This window comes from Vanellus vanellus, assembly GCF_965231255.1.
Source record: "Vanellus vanellus genome assembly, chromosome: 2".
NCBI classification, from domain to species: Eukaryota; Metazoa; Chordata; class Aves; order Charadriiformes; family Charadriidae; genus Vanellus; species Vanellus vanellus.
The window spans coordinates 123,050,671-123,072,229 of record NC_138906.1 but is presented as its reverse complement, the minus strand read 5'-3'; the positions used below and the strand labels follow the sequence as shown (position 1 = coordinate 123,072,229).

The window sequence follows — 21,559 nt, the reverse complement described above, 5'->3', positions numbered from 1 at the left end:
ATTTTCTTTAGTGCAGCCTCCCTGTTGTTGTTGCTTAAAGGGACTGAACAGATGTTCCTGCTGAGCTGTCCATAATCATAACCATACCTTGTTTCAAAATCTGATTTAGAAACTAGCAATGGAATAACCCACATCATTATTTCCAGTGCAAAATGGCGTATGCTTTCCTACACTAAAGCCTCACTGCCACCACTAAGCTTCAATGTCTAGGATTCGATTACCTCTGAACTTTTGGGTAAACCTCACATGGTAAAGGAAACAGCCACAAAAAGACAGAGCTCAACAGTCCACAGGAAGTACCTGTAGACGTGATAGACAATTCGTACTTCCCTCAGAACCGGTAGGGAAGCAGAGTTTGGAGACAGCGAAAAAGGAACTATACGGGGATAAAACAGTGGCACTACCAGGCCCTGAAAAAAACCTGTGTGAGGGGCCCCAACAGGAAAGTTGAGAACAGCAAAAGAACCCCATCTTGAATGCAAGCTGCCACACAGTGAACAGCAAAATAAAAACACGGGACTGCAATAAATTATTAGATTAGTAGCTGCACAAGCTTGATTCACAAAATTCTGTAATTTCAAGATGATTCATGATTCAATTCTTTAAAGAAATGATGCTAGGGCAAAGTACGCCCTTGCAAATTATGCCAGTGTAGGGGAAAAAAAAAAAGAGACAGGAACCTATCAGCTTAAAGCACAAGCTTTTCATTAATCTCTAAGACCAGAAAGAACCATATTGAAAGTACTAACCTGGCTGTATTATTAAACTATAATAATACACTTCGGATGGGAATAAAGATCAGAGGTCAGACAAAATAATGAGATATACTAACAAATGAAAACAAGAACACTAACAAATCATCTTATATCACATTAAAGAGCTAGCTCATTACTGAACAGCTAACAAACCGCTGTTTGTACTTCTGCAGGTTTTCACCCATACAGAATGTAGATTTCAAATCCTGGGAAAATAAAAGGGAAAATAATGCAACAAAGAACCCAGAAGATTACAAAGAAATGAGCACCAACCAGGATGGAGCTCTGAAGAAGAAATCATTACATCAATCTAAATGCTTTCTCTGATAGGTCTGAGGAAAAAGCAGTAGATACCACCTGTAGACTCAGGCATAGAATCATGTGGGTTGGGCGTGACCTCCAGAGGTCATGAACTTTTCAAAGCTATTCCCCTTAAAACAACTTGTTTATGGCCCTGCCCGCTTGAGTTCAGAGTATCTCCGAGAGGAGAGCTTCCACAGCCTCTCTGGACAACCTCTTCCAGTGCTTAACCACTCTTGCTATGAAAATATTTTTCCTGATAATCAAATCAGAATTTCCCATGTTTCAGCTTGTTTCCATTGCCCCTAACGTTATTACTATGTGCCTCTAAGAAGAGCTCTATCTTCTCTGCAACCTCCCATTAGCTAGCTGTGAACTGCCATGGGATCCCCTTGCAGCCTCTTCTCCTGTGTGAGCAAATCCAGCTCTCCTGTTCTACAGCCCCTTAACCATCTTGGTAACCCTCCACTGGGCTTGCTCCAATATGTCACTGTTTCTTGAAAGTAACGGTATCAATGATCACTTCTCTTGACCTACTGGCTGTGGTCCTGCTCATTCAGGATACTGCCAGTCTTTACTGCCAGGGTGCAATGGTGTCTCTTATTTAACTTGCTGTCCACTAAGAACCCAGGGTTCTTTTGGTCTTTTTTGAAGATGGGTGCAACATTTCCTTTCTCCAGTCATTGGAGACCTTCCCTGATCTCCAGGACCTTTCAAAGATGACAGAGCAGCCTTGCAAAGACACTACCCAGCTCTCTCATCACCCTTGGATGCAGTCTGTTGCATCCCATGGATTTCTACAGGTCAAGTTCTCGCAAGTTCTTGACTTCATCCTTATCTACTGCTGGCAGTTCTCTTTGAATTCTTTTACAAAGCTCAGAGGCCTGGAAGATCTTGGTGAAAATGGAGGCAAAGAAGGCATTGTCAGCTGTTAATGTGTTCATGGTCATTAGATCACAGACCCCATTCAGCAAAGGTCCCAAATTTTCTTTTTTCAGTCTACTACTACTTATTATTTGCTCCCCTCAGGATCTTGAGCTCCACTTCACAGGCACTACAGCTATGGCTAGCATGGTCTATTATTACACCCCTAACCAACTATTCTATGCTATTGAACAGTAGATCCACCTGTGCATCACCCCCAGTTGCCTACACCATTACCAGAGTCAAGAATTACCATGACATTGTCCAGAAATCTCCCTGTTTGCATTCCATTGTCTTGCACTTCTTACGCTAAGAAGGAGGTTGAAGTATCCATAAGAACCAGGTCTGTGATACAGACTTCATCAAGTTATTTAAAGAGGAGTTTATCCACTTCCTCACCCTATCAAAGAATAGTTGAGGTTAGAAGGGACCTCTGGAGGTGGTCATCTTATCCAAGCCCCCTGCTCATGCAGGATCACCAGGAGCCAGTTGCCCAAGACCACGTCCAGATGGCTTCTGAGTATCTCCAAGGACAGAGAATCCACAATCTCTCTAGGCAACCTGCGCCCTCACTAATAAAAGTGAGGAACCTCCTGTCTTTTGGTTTTTACCGATTGCCTCTGTTCCTGTCACACCCTTCCTTCAGGTATTTATACACATTGGTAAGATTCCCCCCTCTTCTCTTCTCTAGGCTCTCAAAGGCCTTCTCTGCCTGTCTTTTCTCAAGAGAAGCAAATTTTCATCAATGGTTTTGATATACATAAAAAAAAGGAAAGTGCAGAGAAAGGCACAGTATAATATTGGACAGGAGCAAAAAAAGGGAGGGGAATGAATAGCAAAGGAGTTGGTAATTACCAAGTTTAATACAAAATGTTGATGATTTCAGGTCTTGAGGACACAGATGGTAGGAATGTGGAAGAAGTAATGCAGTTGGAAGCTACAGAACATTTAAAAAAAAACCGACAGGGCTTGCCAAAAAACACAGGGACAAAAGGATAGCAACTGTTTCTCTGCCTGAAGATAAGGAACACTTAGAGGCTCATCTCAAATACAAAAATACATGCACACATTTACATACCCTGCTATGACTTTGAAGAAAAATCTATCCTTTCTAAATACAATTTCCATTTATTTAAAGCCAACAATGGAGAAGGTTCTGAGTTTAAAGTAGGTAAACCGGAGTATAAGAAAATTACTTCTGACAAGATGCAACTATCAGGACCTTTTTGCTGTTGTGACCACAAAACAGTTATAGCAAAGCTGAGAAGTACAGGAATTATAAGACAGTTACATCCAACACAAAGGAATATAGTAGACAACAATACAAGAGTCTGACTTAAGAGCTGCTCCCAGAACAACTCAGCCACCTCAACTTCATGTTGTGGGTAGGTGGCCTGGAAAGATACCAGCTTACACCATGGCTCTCACAGCCGTTCTGATGTGATACAACTTCATTGCTAATGTTCACTCTGAATAATCTCTCTTCCATGGGTCTCACCATTTTGCAGCAGGGCATAACCTGACCCAGAATACAGCTAAGTTTTATTTAGTCCTGATTATGAAGTTATCAATACTTATAATGCAAAGGAATTGTTTGAGCAACCAGGGACGGGGTTAGACAAGCTAAAGCCCAGACAGAACTAAATCTGGCCAGGGACATTAAGATAAACAAAAAATCCTTCTTTAAGTATGTCAGTGAGAAAAGAAAGACTAGGGAAGATGTGGGCCCTCTCTGGAAGGAAACGCAAGAACTGGTTACCTGGGACAGAGACAGAGCTGAGGTACTCAATGACTTTTTTGCCTCTGTCTTCACTGGCAAGGACTGCAGCCGCACTGCCCATGACACAGAACGCAAAGGCAAGGATTGGGAAAATGGAGAACTGCCCACTGTAGGTGAAAATCAAGTGCAAGACCACCTGAGGAATCTGAAGGTGCACAAGTCTATGGGACCTGATGAGATACATCCGCAGATCCTGAGGGAACTGGCAGATCAAGTCGCTAAGCCACTAGCCATCATATTTGAATGTGGCAGTCTGGCGAGGTTACAGCTGAACGGAAAAGGGGAAACATAACCCCTATTTTCAAAAAGAGAAACAAGAAAGACCCAGGGAACTACAGGCCAGTGTCTCACCTCGGTGCCTGGCAAGATCATGGAGCAGATCCTCCTGGAAACTCTGCTGAGGCACGTAGAAAACAAGGAGGTGATTGGTGACAGCCAGCATGGCTTCACCAAGGGCAAGTCATGCCTGACAAATTTGGTGGCTTTCTACAAAGGGGTTACAGCGGCAGTGGACAAGCAAAGATCAACTGATGGCATCTACCTGGACTTGTGCAAAGCGTTTGACACCATCCCACACGATATCCTGGTCTCTAAATTGAAGAGACATGGATTCGACAAATGGATTCGACTCGGTGGATAAAGAACTGGCTGGACGGTTGCAATCAAAGGGTTGCGGTCAACAGCTCTATGTCCAAGTGGAGAGCAGTGATGAGTGGTGTTCCTCAGGGGTCGGTACTGGGGCCTGTACTGTTCAACATCTTTGTCAGCGACATGGACAGTGGGGTCAAGTGCACCCGCAGCAAGTTTGCCGATGATACCAAGCTGTTGGGTGAGGTAGACACGCTGGAGGGGAGGGATGCCATACAGAGGGACCTGGACAGGCTGCAGAGGTGGGCCCAAGCCAACCTCATGCAGTTCAACAAGGCCAAGTGCAAGGTCCTACATCTGGGTTGGGGCAATCCCAAGCACAAATACAGGCTCGGTGGGGAATGGCTGGAGAGCAGCCATGAGGAGAAGGACCTGGAGGTGCTGATTGATGAGAAGCTCAACATGAGCCAGCAATGCGCGATCGCAGCCCACAAGGCCAACCCTATCTTGGGCTGCATCAGAAGAAGTGTGGCCAGCAGGTCAAAGGAGGTGATTCTGCCCCTCTACTCCACTCTCGTGAGACCCCACCTGGAGTACTGCATCCAGCTCTGGAGTCCCCAACATAAGAAGGACACGGACCTGCTGGAGCGTGTCCAGAGGAGAGCCACGAGGGTGATCCGAAAGCTAGAGCACCTCTCCTATGAGGAGAGGCTGAAAGAGATGAGGCTGTTCAGCCTGGAGAAGAGAAGGCTCCGGGGAGATCTTATTGTGGCCTTCCAGTACCTTAAGGAGGCCTACAGGAGAGCTGGGCATGTAGCGATAGGACGAGGGGGAATGGCTTTAAACTGGAAGAGGGCAGGTTCAGATTGAACATTAGGAAGAAGTTTTTCACTGTGAGGGTGGTAAGGCACTGGAAGAGGTTGTCCAGAGAGGTTGTTGAGGCCCCATCCCTGGAGGTGTTCAAGGCCAGGTTGGACATGGCCTTGGGCAACCTGGTCTAGTGGGAGGTGTTCCTGCCTATGTCGGGGGGGTTGGAATTTGATGATCTTCAAGGTCCTTTCCAATCCAAACCATTCTATGATTTTATGATAAGACGAGCTCTTGTCATTTCCAACTAATTATTGATGCAACATAAACAGTTTGTCCTTGAATACAAAATGAAAAGACAGATTCTCAAGACAGATGGTGAAAGTAATTCTGAATATTACTTTAGTCCTTTAAAAAATAACTGTGCTAAACTTAGAAGTAAAACATCAAAGGATGAAAAAGGAAATATCTCTATATTTCCTTTATTTCTATATTTTCTATAAAGAAAATAAGAATAATTGCTTCAGACAAGAGCAGAAAAGGAAGAAGAGTCTTTTAAAGAAAGTAACAAAGACCTTTCCCATCTTCACTAAAGTGGGAAATATGCGGAGTAAGACTGAAGAATTGCAAACATATGTTTTCAAAATGAAATGTGACTTGTTAATTTAGACCTTGTCTAAATCAAGAAGACAAGTGGGATAGCTATATTCATTCCAATACACTGTAGTGTCAAAAAAGACAATAGAATCCAATCTGGTTGAGCTCAGATGCAAGAAATTAAATGAAGAATTTAAAGAGAATAATAAATCTGGCAAAATGAAAAGATAAAGCATGTTTTAAAGTGAAGCAAAAAGCAAATAAAAAATAAGGAAACACAGAATATGCAGCAAACAGTACCTTCTAACTGCATTTCAATTATAGAAATTACAATTAAAATTTATTTTTCTATTACATCCATCATGCAAGTACCAATCCCAAACATGTCAGAACACACAACTAATAGCAAGTATTTATAAAAGACCTAGAACAGGCACGTAAGCCTGGGAAAAAAAGGTAAAATAGAAAAACACACAGATCATGATCAAGGCAAGAATGTACGAAACCTGTTTAAAAAAAAAAAAAAGATGCTTGGAGACTTTGAGAAAGTAAAACATTATTAAATTATCCAACAATGCTCATATGTTGGGGAAGGTGCAGAAAGAGATGTAAAGAGCCAGGGTCTATTCAACTAGTTTTTTATAAAAATAAAAAGACATGCCTTTGACCCCAAGAAGCAGAAGGTGAGGGGGTGTTACATGCAAACTTTTAAAATTAGTCAGTCATTTTTTATGAGTGTCATAAATTGTTCAATGGCTCAGTGTCCACATGCTAACGGATCAATTTCCAGATGGAGATCGGTGACAAGTAGCGTCCCTCAGGGGTCTGTATTGGGACCAGCACTGTTTAATATCTTCATCAATGACATAGTGGGATTGAGTGCACCTCAGCAAGTTTGTGGACGACACCAAGCTGAGTGGTGTAGACCTGGACAAGCTCAAGAAGTGGGCCTGAGCGAACCTCATGAGGTTCAACAAGACTAAGTGCAGGGTCCTGCATCTGGGTCGGGGAAACCCCAGGTATCAATACAGGCTAGGGGATCAAGGGATTGAGAGCAGCCCTGCCGAGAAGAACTTGGGGGTACTGGTGGATGAAAAGCTGCAGATGAGCCAATAGTGTGCACTTGCAACCCAGAAAGTCAAGTGCATTCTGGGGTGCATCAATAGAAGCGTGGCCAGCGGATAGAGGGAGGTGATTCTGCCTCTCTACTCCACTCTGATGAGACCCCACCTGGAGTACTGTGTCCAGTTCTGGAGTCCTCAGCACAGGAAAGACATGGACCTGTTGGAACAGGTCTGGAGGAGGGCCACAAAAATGATCAGAGGGATGAAGCACCTCTCCTATGAGGACAGGCTGAGAGAGTTGGGGTTGTTCAGCCTGGAGAAGAGAAAGCTCTGTGGAAACCTTATTGTGGCCTTTCAGTACTTAAAGGGGGCCTACAGGAAAGATAGGGACAAACATTTTAGCAGGGTCTGTTGTGACAGGACAAGGGGTAATGGTTTTAAACTAAAAGAGGGTAGATTTAGACTAGATATAAGGAAGACATTTTTTACAATGAGGGTGGTGAGGCACTGGCGCAGGTTGCCCAGAGAGGTGGTAGATGCCCCATCTCTGGAAACATTCAAGGCCAGGTGGGACAGGGCTCTGAGCAACATGATCTTGTTGAAGATGTCCCTGCTCATTGCAGGGGGGTTGGACTAGATGACCTTTAAAGATGCCTTCCAACCCAAACTATTCTATAATTCTATGATTCTGAATGAAAACCTTGCATCCAATCCCTTTTCCCTAGGCATTAGAAAACATAGCCCTCCTATGCAAAACAAATGGTTGTATGTCCTTAATACAAGAGAGAACAAGCTAAAGGAAATTTGAGTTTAAATAACTCAAAGAATAGTAACATTCTGAAATAATTAAGAAAAAAACCCTCAACCTCTTTATCCCTTTTTTCTTTAAGCAAAAGAAATATACTGAATGGGTGGGGGAGAGAGGGCAGGGGTGGGAATTGATAAGGGGAGGGAGAAAGAAAGGGTGAAGAGAGGGACAGAGTGCAGCAGGAGCACAGATGGATCATTTCTGCTTGCTCTTCTTTTCACTGCACCTGCATCCAACATCCTGTTTCAAGTCCTTGGCCGTCTTCAGATTCAGAATTGTAAGCAATGTTCTGTTCTCAATCTAACTCCAGTGCAGCCCTACAGAGGAAACACTGGAGGCACTGCAGACCAACTCATATCACTTAATTATTAGCACTTTGCAAGGAAGGAACAGTGGAAACACTACACACTGCAGTAGTGCAATACATCCTTTACAGCAATGTAATTTGAAGCATGACAGTCCCTTGTGTCCATATATGTTACCATTTATGCCCACATATTAGTTATACTCTCATAACACAGCTCCTAGCACAAAGTCTTTTAAAAAGGCACTTGTGTAAGTGCTTTCCCACTGGAAGTGAGGTGCTTTATCAATTCTTTTCTCTTTTTAAAGTAATAATAATTTTGTCAAACATAAATGGAACAGGTATTGCATTCAAGGTTCTCTTTTTTTTTTTTTTAAGCACTAGCAGCTGTGCAATGTACTTTACAAAATTTGTTTGGAGGGAAGGAGAGGGGAACAAAACCTGGACTAGTTTGGACCAGGAGAACAACCATGAGTGCAGGGCCCCTCACACACCAGAAGGAATTATGGAAAAAGATGCTAGAGAGACAGCTGTGGCTCTTGTATTTTCAGCTTTCAGCAGACACAGCACCATTGCTGTGTCCTACTAGATGTTCTAACTGAGTTGAGCCTTGCTACAGACAAAAACAATCGCAATAGTCCTGCTAACATCTCTGTAAAGGTGAGACATGCTTTAAGCATGACAAGAGCTTGTAGCTAGGGCTTTAGAAATGAAACAAGAACTTCCACAACATGGATGCAGCGTGGTGGAAAACACTGATTCACAGTTTTGAAATACCGTGACCAAGCCTGCAGAAATACAAAAACATGACACTTAATCAAAAATGTAAAGCTTCCTATTCACATATGCAGAAGAACTGATATTGAGGAGGACCCCTGAGGATTATTGCAAACACGCAAACAAGAATTCCATTACCACATCAATCAGATCAGCCAGACTACAATGCAATTGCAGTGAGCCTTACTGGATTGCACAAGGGAAGCTGAAAGAGTATTCCTGTAGCTAAAGCCAACAGAGGTTTTGAAGTAAAATCCTCCAGCCTTCAACTCATGTAAAGTGAAACTGATGTTTGTTGTTAATACACGACTGTGAAATGTGCAGATAAACCATCCATACAGCTGCATTTTGTAAAAAAGGTATTAACTTGCAGCACAAGGACAGATGGGGCCGGCTGGGGGTAGTAACCTCTCTGAACACCCCTGGCTAGCTGAGCTAGAATCTCATTGAAAAGGCAGTTCAAATGCGTTGGAATTTCTTCCTCTATCTAGTCTATAAGATACCTATATTAAAACTACCCTAATAAAGCTGTACAAATAAAGCACATTACAACAACGCCATGCTATCCACATTAACCAATAAAACCAAAGAAAAAATGCCAGTCAAAGGGAGAAATGTGACATAAAATGACCTTTAATTACTACACACGCAGGGGTGCCAATTTAACAGCTTTTTAAATATGCTTAGGTGCAGAAGACATATGTTACATTTAACCTTCTATTGCAAATGTTCTCCTCAACTAAGTGGCTTTGTCATAACCCTAAAACTATTTCAGTCTAAAACTCAAACATTTACAGGAACATAATAATAAATACTGAAAGCTACTGATGATAGAGAATTGAAAAGGACAGCTAACAGGTTGCAGTATTAGCAGAAAGGGCAGCTAAAGATAGGGTAACCATTTAGCTACTACTATACAATACTTCCATGGAGAGAAATGTAAAAAAAAACAAAAAAACAAAACACCACAAACCTGGGAGCAAATAATACATACAGGACAAATTTCTGCAGTTTGATGTCTTATAAAGAAAATTCTGGAAAAGTCCAATGGCAAATATATTCCTCAAGTACTGATGAAGTTAAGAAATCAAATAGGAAGATGGTTACAATGCTGCAAGGAAGGAACTGTGAAAATAAAGCTTCGCTTAACCTCTTTTAATATAAAACTAATATACAGTAAGATATATACTAAATAGTATTTTATTCTTTTGATTACAAAGAATAAAATAAATACTAAGTGTCAGAATGGCAGATAGCAGACCTCTGTCCTTGTCTTTTACAAGCATAAGAATTTTGTGTGTTATTCATTACCGCTCCCCACTGCAGAACTCAAACTGATGGGTTTGGGAGTAGGAGTAATTTGTGCACATCAAAACCAATGGTTACCCTTTGTTATCACTGCTCAAACGGTAGGAACAGATATTAAGCTGATTCATACTTTTTTTCAATGCAAGGTGAGAAGGAACCTTTGCAAGGTGATATAATCAACCTGGAAGCACCAGCATCAACATCAATTGAGTAGGCCAAGACAGAAACACAGAACCTGTGCTGACTTTAAAATGACAGGATGCTTTAATGTTATTACATAACAACAGTACTGGCACTGACCCAAGAGACAGTTATTATTTTGGGATACACTGATCTAGAAATTAAAAGAAAGAGATTACGGTGGGCTTTCACCCATTTTAGAATCTTTTGGTTTGTACATCGTGTTTTTCTTTTTAGTACACTGGCTTACTACAAACCTGAAATATTCACAGGCACTTCTGCAACACTACATGGCTTAAGTATTTCCTTAAGAATATTTAAGATTAGAATTTTGAACTTAAATAACTACCTTGACTATCTATAAACTGTAGATTGATTAAAAAATAAAAGATTGCTACATTTCTTTCATAAAACAAGAAAAGCTAAGATAAATTTTTTACTAGGATATCCTCTACTGTTTTAAATGCTCTTCATGAGTAGGTGTGCTCAGATAAAATGGCACTGTAACCTAAGACACAGATCTGAGGAGGCTTTGAGATCCTTTGTGGGTGTTTTTGCAGGAGGAAATTCCCATCCTATGTGAAAGGTCAGGGCAGGTGCAAAACACAAGAGGCTCAGAAGAACTCAATATTACCAGAATTAAAAATATAGGACAGGGAGTTAAATTCTCGAAGATCAGAAAGTTGTTAAGCATTTGCACAGTCTGGAAAGACATTTTTTCAGACCATTCAGGAAAGAACGTTTTGTTTAGCTCTCTAAGGATGAGTAAAATCACTTAAGCTTTCTGCAACTATTTAGACGAGGCAGCACTTCCCTTCTCGGACCCTTACTACACAGGTGTGTTTCCTTTCCTTTTGCCTATACCCCAGTGTTAATAGCAGGAATTTCACTCCCCAGTAGCAGCAACAAGGAAAGGTGGTGTAGACAAGACATTGCCACCTGCCATTCCTTTTCAGCAACCTGTCATACAGACCTGTTACTCATCCTTGCACAACATACGTTGTTTAATTAATATTTAGAGGCGCTGATGCAGTATAGCAATATAGATACAGAGAAAAACTTCCTGCTTTGAAGATGAATATTTGCTTAGAGGTGGTCAGAAAGGCTTCTGTTACATGTAATTATCAGCTTGATGTATTAACATTAGAAGCAGGTATTTCTTTGATGAAAATTCCATTGTTCTTCAGCTGTAGAATGTTCTAATTAGAGCTGAAAAGAAAAATACTTTGCTGGGATTTGTGACAACTGAAATCTTTTGTGCAGAGACTTTGCTTTCCACATAGTTTCTATACCTACATGTTTTCTTTATTGCCAGCTTAGACATCTAGGCTTCCTGGGGGATCACCCAACAGGCTTCTGTATCAGCTGAGCTTTAAGGTTTTTGAGCCTTTGAGTCCATATAGATGAGCAAAGAGCTGAAAATCTGAATGTTCAAATTTTAGACATGAGGTTCCCAGTATCCAATGATGCAACATTTTGGAGCACTCTGCTAAATAGACAAGTCTGGGTCATGGCTGCTTCTTTGAATGATGTCCACATACTATTTCACTCTGAACTCAAATGAAAGTAAATAAAATCCTTGATGAAACACACCTACCATAACTGCCAACTTACTCCCATTTTTTTAATAGGCATTTTGAATACAGAAAATTACACACAGGCCTCATCACTACTGAAATAAAATTTGAACTAATATAAAAGCTTAAATTAATTTCAAGTGTGAATAACTGATGATATAATTTATCTTTTCCTAAGGAAGAAAAAAAAAGGCAATGAACCTACACTTCCACTTTGTCAAAAATCTAGCTGGAGTAGCAAAAATGACTGCACCAACATCAGCAGAGTTGTTCTCAACTTCTTCCATTCTGGGACATCTTTCCTAAGGCCTTTTGTTCCATGGGCTCCCATGGCTCTTGTTCCATTAGGGGCTCCCATGGCTCCCTGATAGCAACCGCAAAACTTGAAAACAAAACAAAAATCAGAAAATACATCCCATGAAGCTCCTGACTTAGCCCTGAACTTTTTTTTTTTAACATAGTAGACTAACTAGGGTTGAGAGAAATTTATAATAAACACTCGCACGCAAAAAAAAAAAAAAGAAAACCTCAACTCCCTTAACTAATGGTTTCTAAAAATGCTTATTCAAACTGACATATGCATGACAAGTTTCAGCTCAGTACGATTTAAGGAGGAGGAGTTATACCGCCCAGAAAAATGGTGTTTATGACAGAAATGACAAAAGATCATTCATCATAAGGCTTTTCTATGTGGAGCAGTAATAAAGCCTAAATGAGACTGCACTTCATTAGTAATTTATTTCACAGATCACTATATATACACAAATAGCATAACTCTATTACATTTTTATAGTGCCATTCATTACAGTACTTCACATACTATATCCACATGACAACACAGAAAGGCAGCTTTCTCTGGGAAAGACAGCAGCAGCCAACTGCAGAGCAGTACACAGGGAGGAAACACTTCAGAGCCAGAAGAGCAGGAGTAGGAATTCTCAGGCAAAACAAGAAAGGGACAATATAAAACAACGAAACTGAACCCTCAGAGATGGGCAGCTAACTCAAAGAATAGTTTTACACCATTTTTGCTTGCCTGATGCCCCACTTGATTTAGACAGTAGAAATAAAAGAGGAAGACTGAATACCCTTGCCTTGTCTAATTGGAGCGACCAACACCAGAGACTCCCACCAGACCTCCCTGGCTGGAATTCTCTCTCCCTCTCACTTGATCCTTGAACACTACACACTGGCGTTTTTCACTGGCCACAGGAAGGAAAAGAACATCAGTTCAATTGCTTTCAACAGTCTGTATCTGGGATGCTAGTATTTAGGCATAGCAAAGGACATATTCTCAGATATCAAGAAAAGTGATGCAATTCTTCCTCTGCTAAGACCTCCACAAAGTGAGGATTTGGGGCTATTTCACTCCCCACCAGAAAACAATCCTCGAACTATCACACTTAGAGGCCGAACATTTCCATTGAGCTTCCAGAGGTCAATGTAGACTCCTGCCTTCCAAATGCACATTGAAACATGGTATGCTACACAAACCCACAGAACGCTGTAAGAAAAGGACAGACAGAAGGACACCTATAAATGTCTCATGATAACTGCTTTTTTGTGACTAGTTCGCTTGCTAAGTAACAGTGTCCAATTATGTTGTGTTGGGCCTTTGAAATAACACTGGCGATGTATGCATTATGTGAACACTTTCTGAAATAAAAAAATAAAAAGAAATTCATTGCTTTTAACTAGTGAAGTATGATTAAATTCAACAAATACTCTCTTGATTTTCTTGCCAAAAATGCTGCTGTAAGAACCCTGATAAGAAGGTAAATAAATGGCTTGTCACTTCTACAGCCTCCGTTTTTAAAAATAAATTTTAAAGCAAGAAACTTCTTAACAAGGCCCCTGTACTTGAAATGTACTTCATGAACACTGGGATCTTTGATGGTTGGAGAGAAAACATGATTTTATCTAGCAGATTTTTTTATCTCTTCTGGTAAATTAACTAGAAAGAGAAAAAAAATAATCACATCTATCAGGAAAATATTTGCTGGGCACTAAGTTAAAATCTGTTTTACAGCAGGTAAAAAGGTTGTCTTAAAATTTGTCAATACTGACTTTGCCTGCCTCGTGGGAGCTTGAGAATAAATACATTTACATTGTGTCTCCTATTGCTCTGGTTTTTAATGTTCTTTTTCAAATATTCCATTATCAAAGTGCATAATTTTAGTCGACAACACACAGGAAATAATTTGGTAAGAGGCCGAGTAAATGTACATCAATATAATTTTTCATTCTCTTTTTGTCTCATATTGAACTGCCTTCCCCCAGGTTACTGTTGCAGACGCTAACTACTAACAGTTTAAGAAATGAAACTATGGCATTTAACATACTGATTTAAGAGGCAGGTTTTAATTAGTCATTTAAGTGACCTACATTCTCTAGTTGTTACACAAAAAGAGGGATATTGACCATCTGCAAAAAATACAATGCCCTATTTGGGTAAATTAATGTGTCTGAATTAAGTACATGAGTATTCCCCATTGAAATCGGTAAGACTGTTTAAATCCGTAAGCGAGGCAAGTGCATAAATGAAATTGTTTTGGGTTATCTTTGCTATTTTAACTGCTAGACATGCTGGGAAGATATTTTTCTTGCTCTAAGAAGCCTGTAACGTGGCCAACAAATGCAGAAAGGACCAAGCACTGTAGGCAACAACATGAAATTGAACTTTTATTTCCACCCTGTTACTCCCCAAATAATTCTCCTCAACAGAACTGACTAACAACCCATATAAGCCTACCACCATGAGCTCTGCACAAGACGTTGGTGAAAAGGAATGGATTCTGCACTGGACCTGGGTAGATGCATAGGTAGGCATGCGTAAGAGGTGAGGAGGAGAAGAAACTAACAGAACTAATATTGACATGGACATTGCTAGCAGAGTGCCCAGCAAGATCACAGATGAAGAGAGACTCAATGTAAATAAAGTCTTGAAGATGAGTCTCTCTTCAACACCGTACGTAGAAAAGCTAATTAAGAGATATGGCAACTTCAGAAGATCCACTGGCCAGTTTCCTTTTAGACAAATCAGGAAGCTGCACAGTTTTCAGAAAGAAAGGAAGCAGGAGTTGGTTGATGCTTAGACAAACTTTACAGTTATTCTACATCTAACAGTTTTACCTAAGAAAGTATGGAAATTTTCTTTTTTCCTAGAACAGTTCCTAGTCAATCAAATCAGCCTATGTAAACACATCGTAAAAAAATTCTCATTAAAGAAAGAAATATTGCATGATGCTACTTACCTGCCTGTCTACTTCTGGAAGCAAAAGCAGGAGGTATTGTTGAAAATGCTGAGGTAAAGAAGCAAAGGTGTGTTTATTTATTAAAGCCCTCAGGTTAGTGTTCACTAGAATAGATCCTGGTGTTTCTATGTCAATATCCTCAGCTTTGGTCCATTTCAAATGTCCTGGAGTAAATAAACAAGAAATAACTTTAAACATAAATAAAGGAAGAGAGTAAGAACAATTCTTCTTTTTAAGTTCTTAGCTTTTATTGTGTAATACAGTAAGCTCCAGATAAATAGTACTCTGAGAAGGCTAACACAGCCTTTCCTAGGTGTCTTAATGGCTTCTTTTATATTCCCTGTATTTGTCTCTTGAGCTCTTATAGGATCCACGTTCCAGTCAACATCACAGCTGACATATTCTTACTACCAGCTCAAGAGACCAACTCAAGTCAACAGCAGCAGAAGATTTTTCTGTCATGTCATCAACATAATTACAAGCACCTATTTCCAAGCAAAAGGCTGCCTGACGAGGCTGATCTGAATCAATCATTACAGAGTGCTTCTCTTTCACCGTGCTCTGCATCTGCAGTGCACTATGGCCTATATAACTTGTCCCATAGCACCTGCTAGAATTTTCTACCTGTGTGAATAGATAGTGATCATAGAGATGAGAATATTTAATGACTTAACTTAGTGTCTAAACACATGCATTTTTTCAGAATTTTCATAAGAACCTAGGATCTAAAATGATTAACACACAGAAGGCAGAAGCAGGAACTACCAGAGTTTTAGAAAACAGGGTCTGTGAGGAAAAATACAAACCCAGGAATGAGTAAGATGAAGACTCAGCAGAGGGAAGGGGAAATACATAAATGGCTGATACACAGGGGTAAAGAACAATATCTTACTGTCCACAGTGGATAGCAAAGGTAAAGAGCTTAAACTCTCCCACAGTAAGAAATATTTCTGTTCAGATACTGGGAAAAGAGAGCTTTCAACCACCAAGGACAAGGAGACACTGGATTAGATCCATTGGGAGGCATTACACTCTCCATCAGTGGAAATCTTTAAGAATATGTTAGACGAATACCTGTCAAGAATGACAGGTGTATAACTGATTTTGCCTTATAACTGACCACTGGAGGTCCCATCTGGTCTCATTTTGTTATTATTTCTGGGATAAAATTTAAAAGATGCTTTTCAAAGTTCCTTAAAGAGCAAATACCTGCTGCCTGCTTCAGGGTATATACATACTGCTGCAATCCTTTTTTTTTTTTCCCCCAGTCATAACATATTGTAACACTGAATATGGAAATGGAAAAAGTGGGGAGTCCAGGTGGCCAGAAAAACTCAAAAGCTTCTAACCCCTCCCAGGAAACTCCTCCAGGTTTTGGTATGTTGTGCTTTCACTTATTTCAAAGATGTTACAAAAGGGCTTTTAATTAAATCATACGCAAACTCCTGTAAAATCTCTAAAAAAGTAACTGAAAAGAATATTCAATTGCTATGAGCAATGATGGTATTTGGCATTCACACAGGACGTCTCAGCAATGATTACAGCTGACATGTTAAGAAGAATAAATATATTTTTACAAATGGGGGAATTTGGGCATACTGATTATTAGGAAATTCTGAAATGATACAAACTACTAAACAGTAAAATTAATAAAAATAATGCAATTATGCTTTAGATTTCTTAGAAGGCCTACAGTGGTCTTCCCTGAAAGACTATAACGTCACCCACAAAACGTACAAATGAAAGAAACTGCAGCAGATTTATAAATTCTGCAAGCTCCCCTTCAGCCACATTCTTGCAATTTCCTTTTACTTTTCAGCAGATAACACCAACTGAATGAAACAAGGATTACTTTGCACTCAGCACAAGATAACCTTTTACAACACACTGTAACCTATTTCCAATTCACAGTACAGCAAAGACTCCATTACAAACAAATAAATGTCCTGTTATAAAGGACAATTGTATGGAAGAAGTGTTCGTTTTCATGAATGCATCACAATAAACTGTTCTCACCATCTGTTCCACCCACTAAATATAAATGCAAAAAGAACACAGTCCCTAAATGTAACACAGGCAGTATGATGTATTCAATTTTAATGCCTGTATGTATACTCCTTTCTTTAATCAATACAGAATACACATCTCCATCTTCTAAGTGACTCCAAATTGGAGTAACGTTTTCCCCAGGTAACGCTTCATATCCTATGGAAAGATATACACATACAGATGATCCAAGCTAAAACAAGACACGTGACTGCAAAGTCAGTGGCAGATACTTTAATAGTGTGAAAAGCCCAAGACAATATCAGAAAGTCAAACCTAATTCTGTGTGCGTGGGTCACACATTTTCTGATTTGTTTGACCTGCTACTGCTAACAGGCTACTAAGGAGGTTTTATCAACTTGTTGAAGAAATACGTGTATTGTTCCTAGGATGATAGGCCAGTAGCTCACTGTGGATGCCCAGCACAGCCATATTTTAAAAAAAACAAAATCTGTTCAGAAGGACAAATTCTCTCTCCTGCACCCTTCCTATGGCTAATTTAGGACCTTTAGTGCAGGTCTCAAGTTTGTAAGCAGATCTAGGGAATTATTCAGGAGGAGTATGAAAAGTAGTTGTTCTGTGGAATATGACAAGAGTATGCCACTATTGCATAGCTAATCGTAACTCTGAGAGCAGTTTATGACAAAACATACGCTAATGTTTTTTATATTGTTTTCTACAGAGAAAGACATTTTGAATGCTTATATAGCTACTACCAGAGTTTGAGGGAACCACTGCCCAGATCAGAAATAGAACCTGGAAGATGAGAAAGAAATTCAAGCTTACAGCCTTGGAAAAGAGATTAGCCTCCAACAGAGAATTAACTATGAAAAGGATGGGAGCACCATGGTTCTACGTCAAAGTATAAAAATCAAAATAGGAAAAGGATAGAAATCACATAGTCAGCAGAATAAATTAACTAAAAGGGGAAACAATCATCATATTTAATGGGAGCTCAGCAAGTCTACCAAACACAACATGCAATGAATGTTGGGCAGATCAGCAGAGTTTCAGAGAAATCAAACAATGTCTGGTATTGAATTGTGCACTATATAGGACACTGGACCTATTCTCAAAGATGCTCAGCAACTGTTCTATTAGTATCGCAAGAAATATTATGTCATAAGAGAAACATTGCAGCAGGTACAAGAACAGAAACCCTTACACCTTACACATAAGTCCCCACATTCCAGGTGTGGTGTCCCCAAAGGCCAGAGGATTTTTTTCTGAAATCCACAAAAAATCTAATGAATTCACTCTACATTTGGTATCATCAGCCAACAGCTGATGAAATCTCTGGGGATGGGGAGGAATGTATACCTCAAATTATATATCTCAGTCTTAAATGTCAAGAAAACTTACAGGAAATAACCTAAAATTGAACGTATCTTTGCATAGCAAAAGTTGTAATGCTGAAGGGGTATTTTTGGGTTTGATTAATGCCATTTGATCAATGTAGAGAACTAGCTATCCATCTGAGGCTGATGATTAATCTGCAGAAAGATTATATATGAAACCAAAATACACTTTCATGGGAGGCTGTGATACAATAAGGCTTGCAGGAAACAGTTCACCAGGAACTGGCAATAGCATATTTAACAACCAACCTGTGCTATTTAGGAAGTAAAGTACTTTCAAGCTATTTTACAGAATGGTTATATATAAATATAGGTCTAGGCCTAGGCTGAATCATGAATAAAGAAGAACAATCTTAAACCCCCAAAACCAGCCACTACAAAAACTTGTTTACTAACTTTTCCAATATGGCCACATTGCAAAATACTTCTTCAAACGATTCAGTAGCGTGCTGAATGCCAGAATTCCTTTGTAAAAATAAAGAAACAGTTATGTAATTATTCTACTTTACTTTAGCCGAGACAAGAGGCTTAGTGAACACTACATTTTCTGCTCCTTAGGGAACATTTCCAATTATATTTCATGCAGAGCAGGAAAATCTGCCTATCACATGGAGCTTCTGAGAATTTACTCTTAGCATCTCTTCAGAGAAAATTCTTCATTAATTACTGATCATCATCCATGAATCTTGCTAAAAAACACAGAAAATAAAACCAGAAACTGTATCTACCACCTCAAGAGATGTAGCTTCAAAATAATTAAGGATCCAACTGAAGAAACAAAGCAACCAAAGAGAGAGAGTCAGCCAAAAATGATATGCCAAATCTCTATATGACATGGAATAATGCAAATGAAGAAAAAAGGGTTAACTTCTAATAGGGCAGGCAAGTAAACATATATGCTATTATCTTTGGGAATAACTGTATATTAGACTGCAAGCAAATTTACCAGGAAGAAAGAGTATTTGCTTCACCTTGCTCCCATCCCCCCAAAAATCATAATGCAGTAACCACAAGCTAATTGCTAAATGACCTCTCTGCCTGCAGTTGCTTAGGTCTGTCAAACTTTAAAAAGCAACTACAGAAATGCATTCTGGGGGGGAAAATTGCCCATGGATTTCCCAGGTAGGCAGAAAGAAAGATACCTTCTTGAGAAAGGATCAGCTGCTGAGTTTGACAAAGGGTCGGATACACCAGAAAATAAAACTTTAGAAGAGAACACAGAGTTTAGAAAAATATCAGTATTATAATAACAAGTAAGATACTTATTTTACTCCTACTCACCTAAACCAGATTTTTTTAACCTCTTCAAGTGCTGGCTCGTTTGTTTTCCAGTTGGAGACTTTTGCCCATGTTTCATCTCTTTATCAGAACCATCTGCTTCACCATTTTTAGATTCAGATCCTTAGGAAAAAATAAAACCCCCCAAACATGATACCGATGCACTTGTACCAACAATCCCCCCAGCACCCCCTAAACTGTAAACAAAACAAAAATAGGATTTAAAAAAAATTGACATCTACTTGCTGAAAGGCAATACGCTTTTCTGGTCACAATATGATTCCTCATCATCAGAGGAAATGGAAGTAAAAGCTCAATAAATCAATTAAGTGCTGAAAACTAAAGTTTACTGAACACTGCAGTCAGTAAAAATGTTCACTGATCTACTAAAAATAACATTTTCCTGTAATGCCCAGGAGATATCTTTAAAAATATTTTAACCTCAAGTTATGGGGCAGTAAAGCAATCTAAAGGCGAAAAAAAGATTATTTCTTTGTGAAGAAACATTTATAGAAGAGATATGCCTGGAAATAGAATTGTCAATTTGCGTTAAACATAGACATAGAAATCTCTTAAAATGAAGCAACGTAACCACCAGAACTAAAGGTCAAGGTTATGCTGCAGTGATAAGCATAGTACCAGAAGAAGAAAAGCTAACAAAAGGATCTGAGTATTGCAATGCAGAATCAAGACACAAATTCACATTCACAGAGAAGCTTGCCTTCCCCCTCCCTCCCCTTTTTATGGCATTGAATACCAGCATGTGGTCCTCCATTAGAGTTCCAGAGCCAAACAAAATGTTACTTTGCATTCCTTTAAAGCTGCTGCTATGACCAACTGTCATTTTACTGTGTGCCTTCAGTTCTTTATTAAAGAAAAATCTCCATCCTTGAGACATCAGATTTGATAAGGAAATAAAGACATTAAACAAAGCCACCAAGCGGAAATATTATTTCAGCAGCTCCAAATTCTGTATGCTATGCAGCTGATTCAGAGGAAGGCTCTGTGACTAGAGCTGATCTTGCAAACGGTCCTTTAGCTATTTACCTGAAGGTGAATCCGACTGCTCATCAGACACCTTTAATGGTGTCAAAACAACACGAGGAACAGTCTTGTTTACCATCATTGAGACTCCATTTCTTCTTTTCTGCTGCTGTCTTAAAGCCTACAAAAATGATAACAAAACATAAAAATGTAACAAAAAATAACGCTTATAAGTGAATTACATGAGACATTTCTCTACCATTAAACTGAATCTTTTTAAAAAAGCATAATTTACATAGCTACTGACTTGCCAGACTTCACACTCGTCCCCTTTATGTCATTTTCCTTTAAAATATAAAATCAGGCTTTTGGTTATAAGGAGAAAGAAGATGCACCTCAGATCATTTTCCAATACAGTTTTGACAACAAAGAAGCACGTAACTGTTTGCTCTACCTTAACAGCACAACGTGATAAGCCATGGAATGTGAAACTAAGACTTCCAAGTAACAAAACTGTAAAATAAATGTTTCAAAACCCAAATAAAAATATATATGTCTGCACATCTCTCGCAGGTGCATCCTCTCCAGTATACTGCTCAATCAAGTTAACACAGAGTGTCATCAGTATGTACAGCATGTAAGGACTACAGTATTGATGCACTCACTCAGCCGTGAGTAGTGCTGCACAAAATCACTGAACATGGCAGGAATCATTTATTTTTGTGAAGGGAATCGGTCCTAATCTTGGAAACCTTGCAGCACTTGGCTACTGTCTGCCTGACTTTGGGCATTAACCTTCAGAACACGAACATGATGGTGTTCTGGCGAATCTGGGGAAAAATGATACAAGAATAAATCTCTACAAATGGG

At 39.5% G+C, this 21,559-nt stretch overlaps 1 protein-coding gene across 1 annotated transcript in view; it reads right to left on the bottom strand.

Annotated features, from left to right (window-relative positions):
- The window catches only part of ASXL3 (ASXL transcriptional regulator 3), a gene marked incomplete at both ends in the record, with an annotated part of 133,353 nt that overhangs the window by 26,825 nt on the left and 84,969 nt on the right, over positions 1-21,559 (bottom strand). Inside the window, 3 exons of the mRNA XM_082479292.1 lie at positions 15,024-15,187; positions 19,709-19,828; positions 20,753-20,870. Of these exons, the coding sequence (XP_082335418.1) occupies positions 15,024-15,187; positions 19,709-19,828; positions 20,753-20,870 (402 nt within the window). The remainder of the gene's footprint in view (positions 1-15,023; positions 15,188-19,708; positions 19,829-20,752; positions 20,871-21,559) is intronic.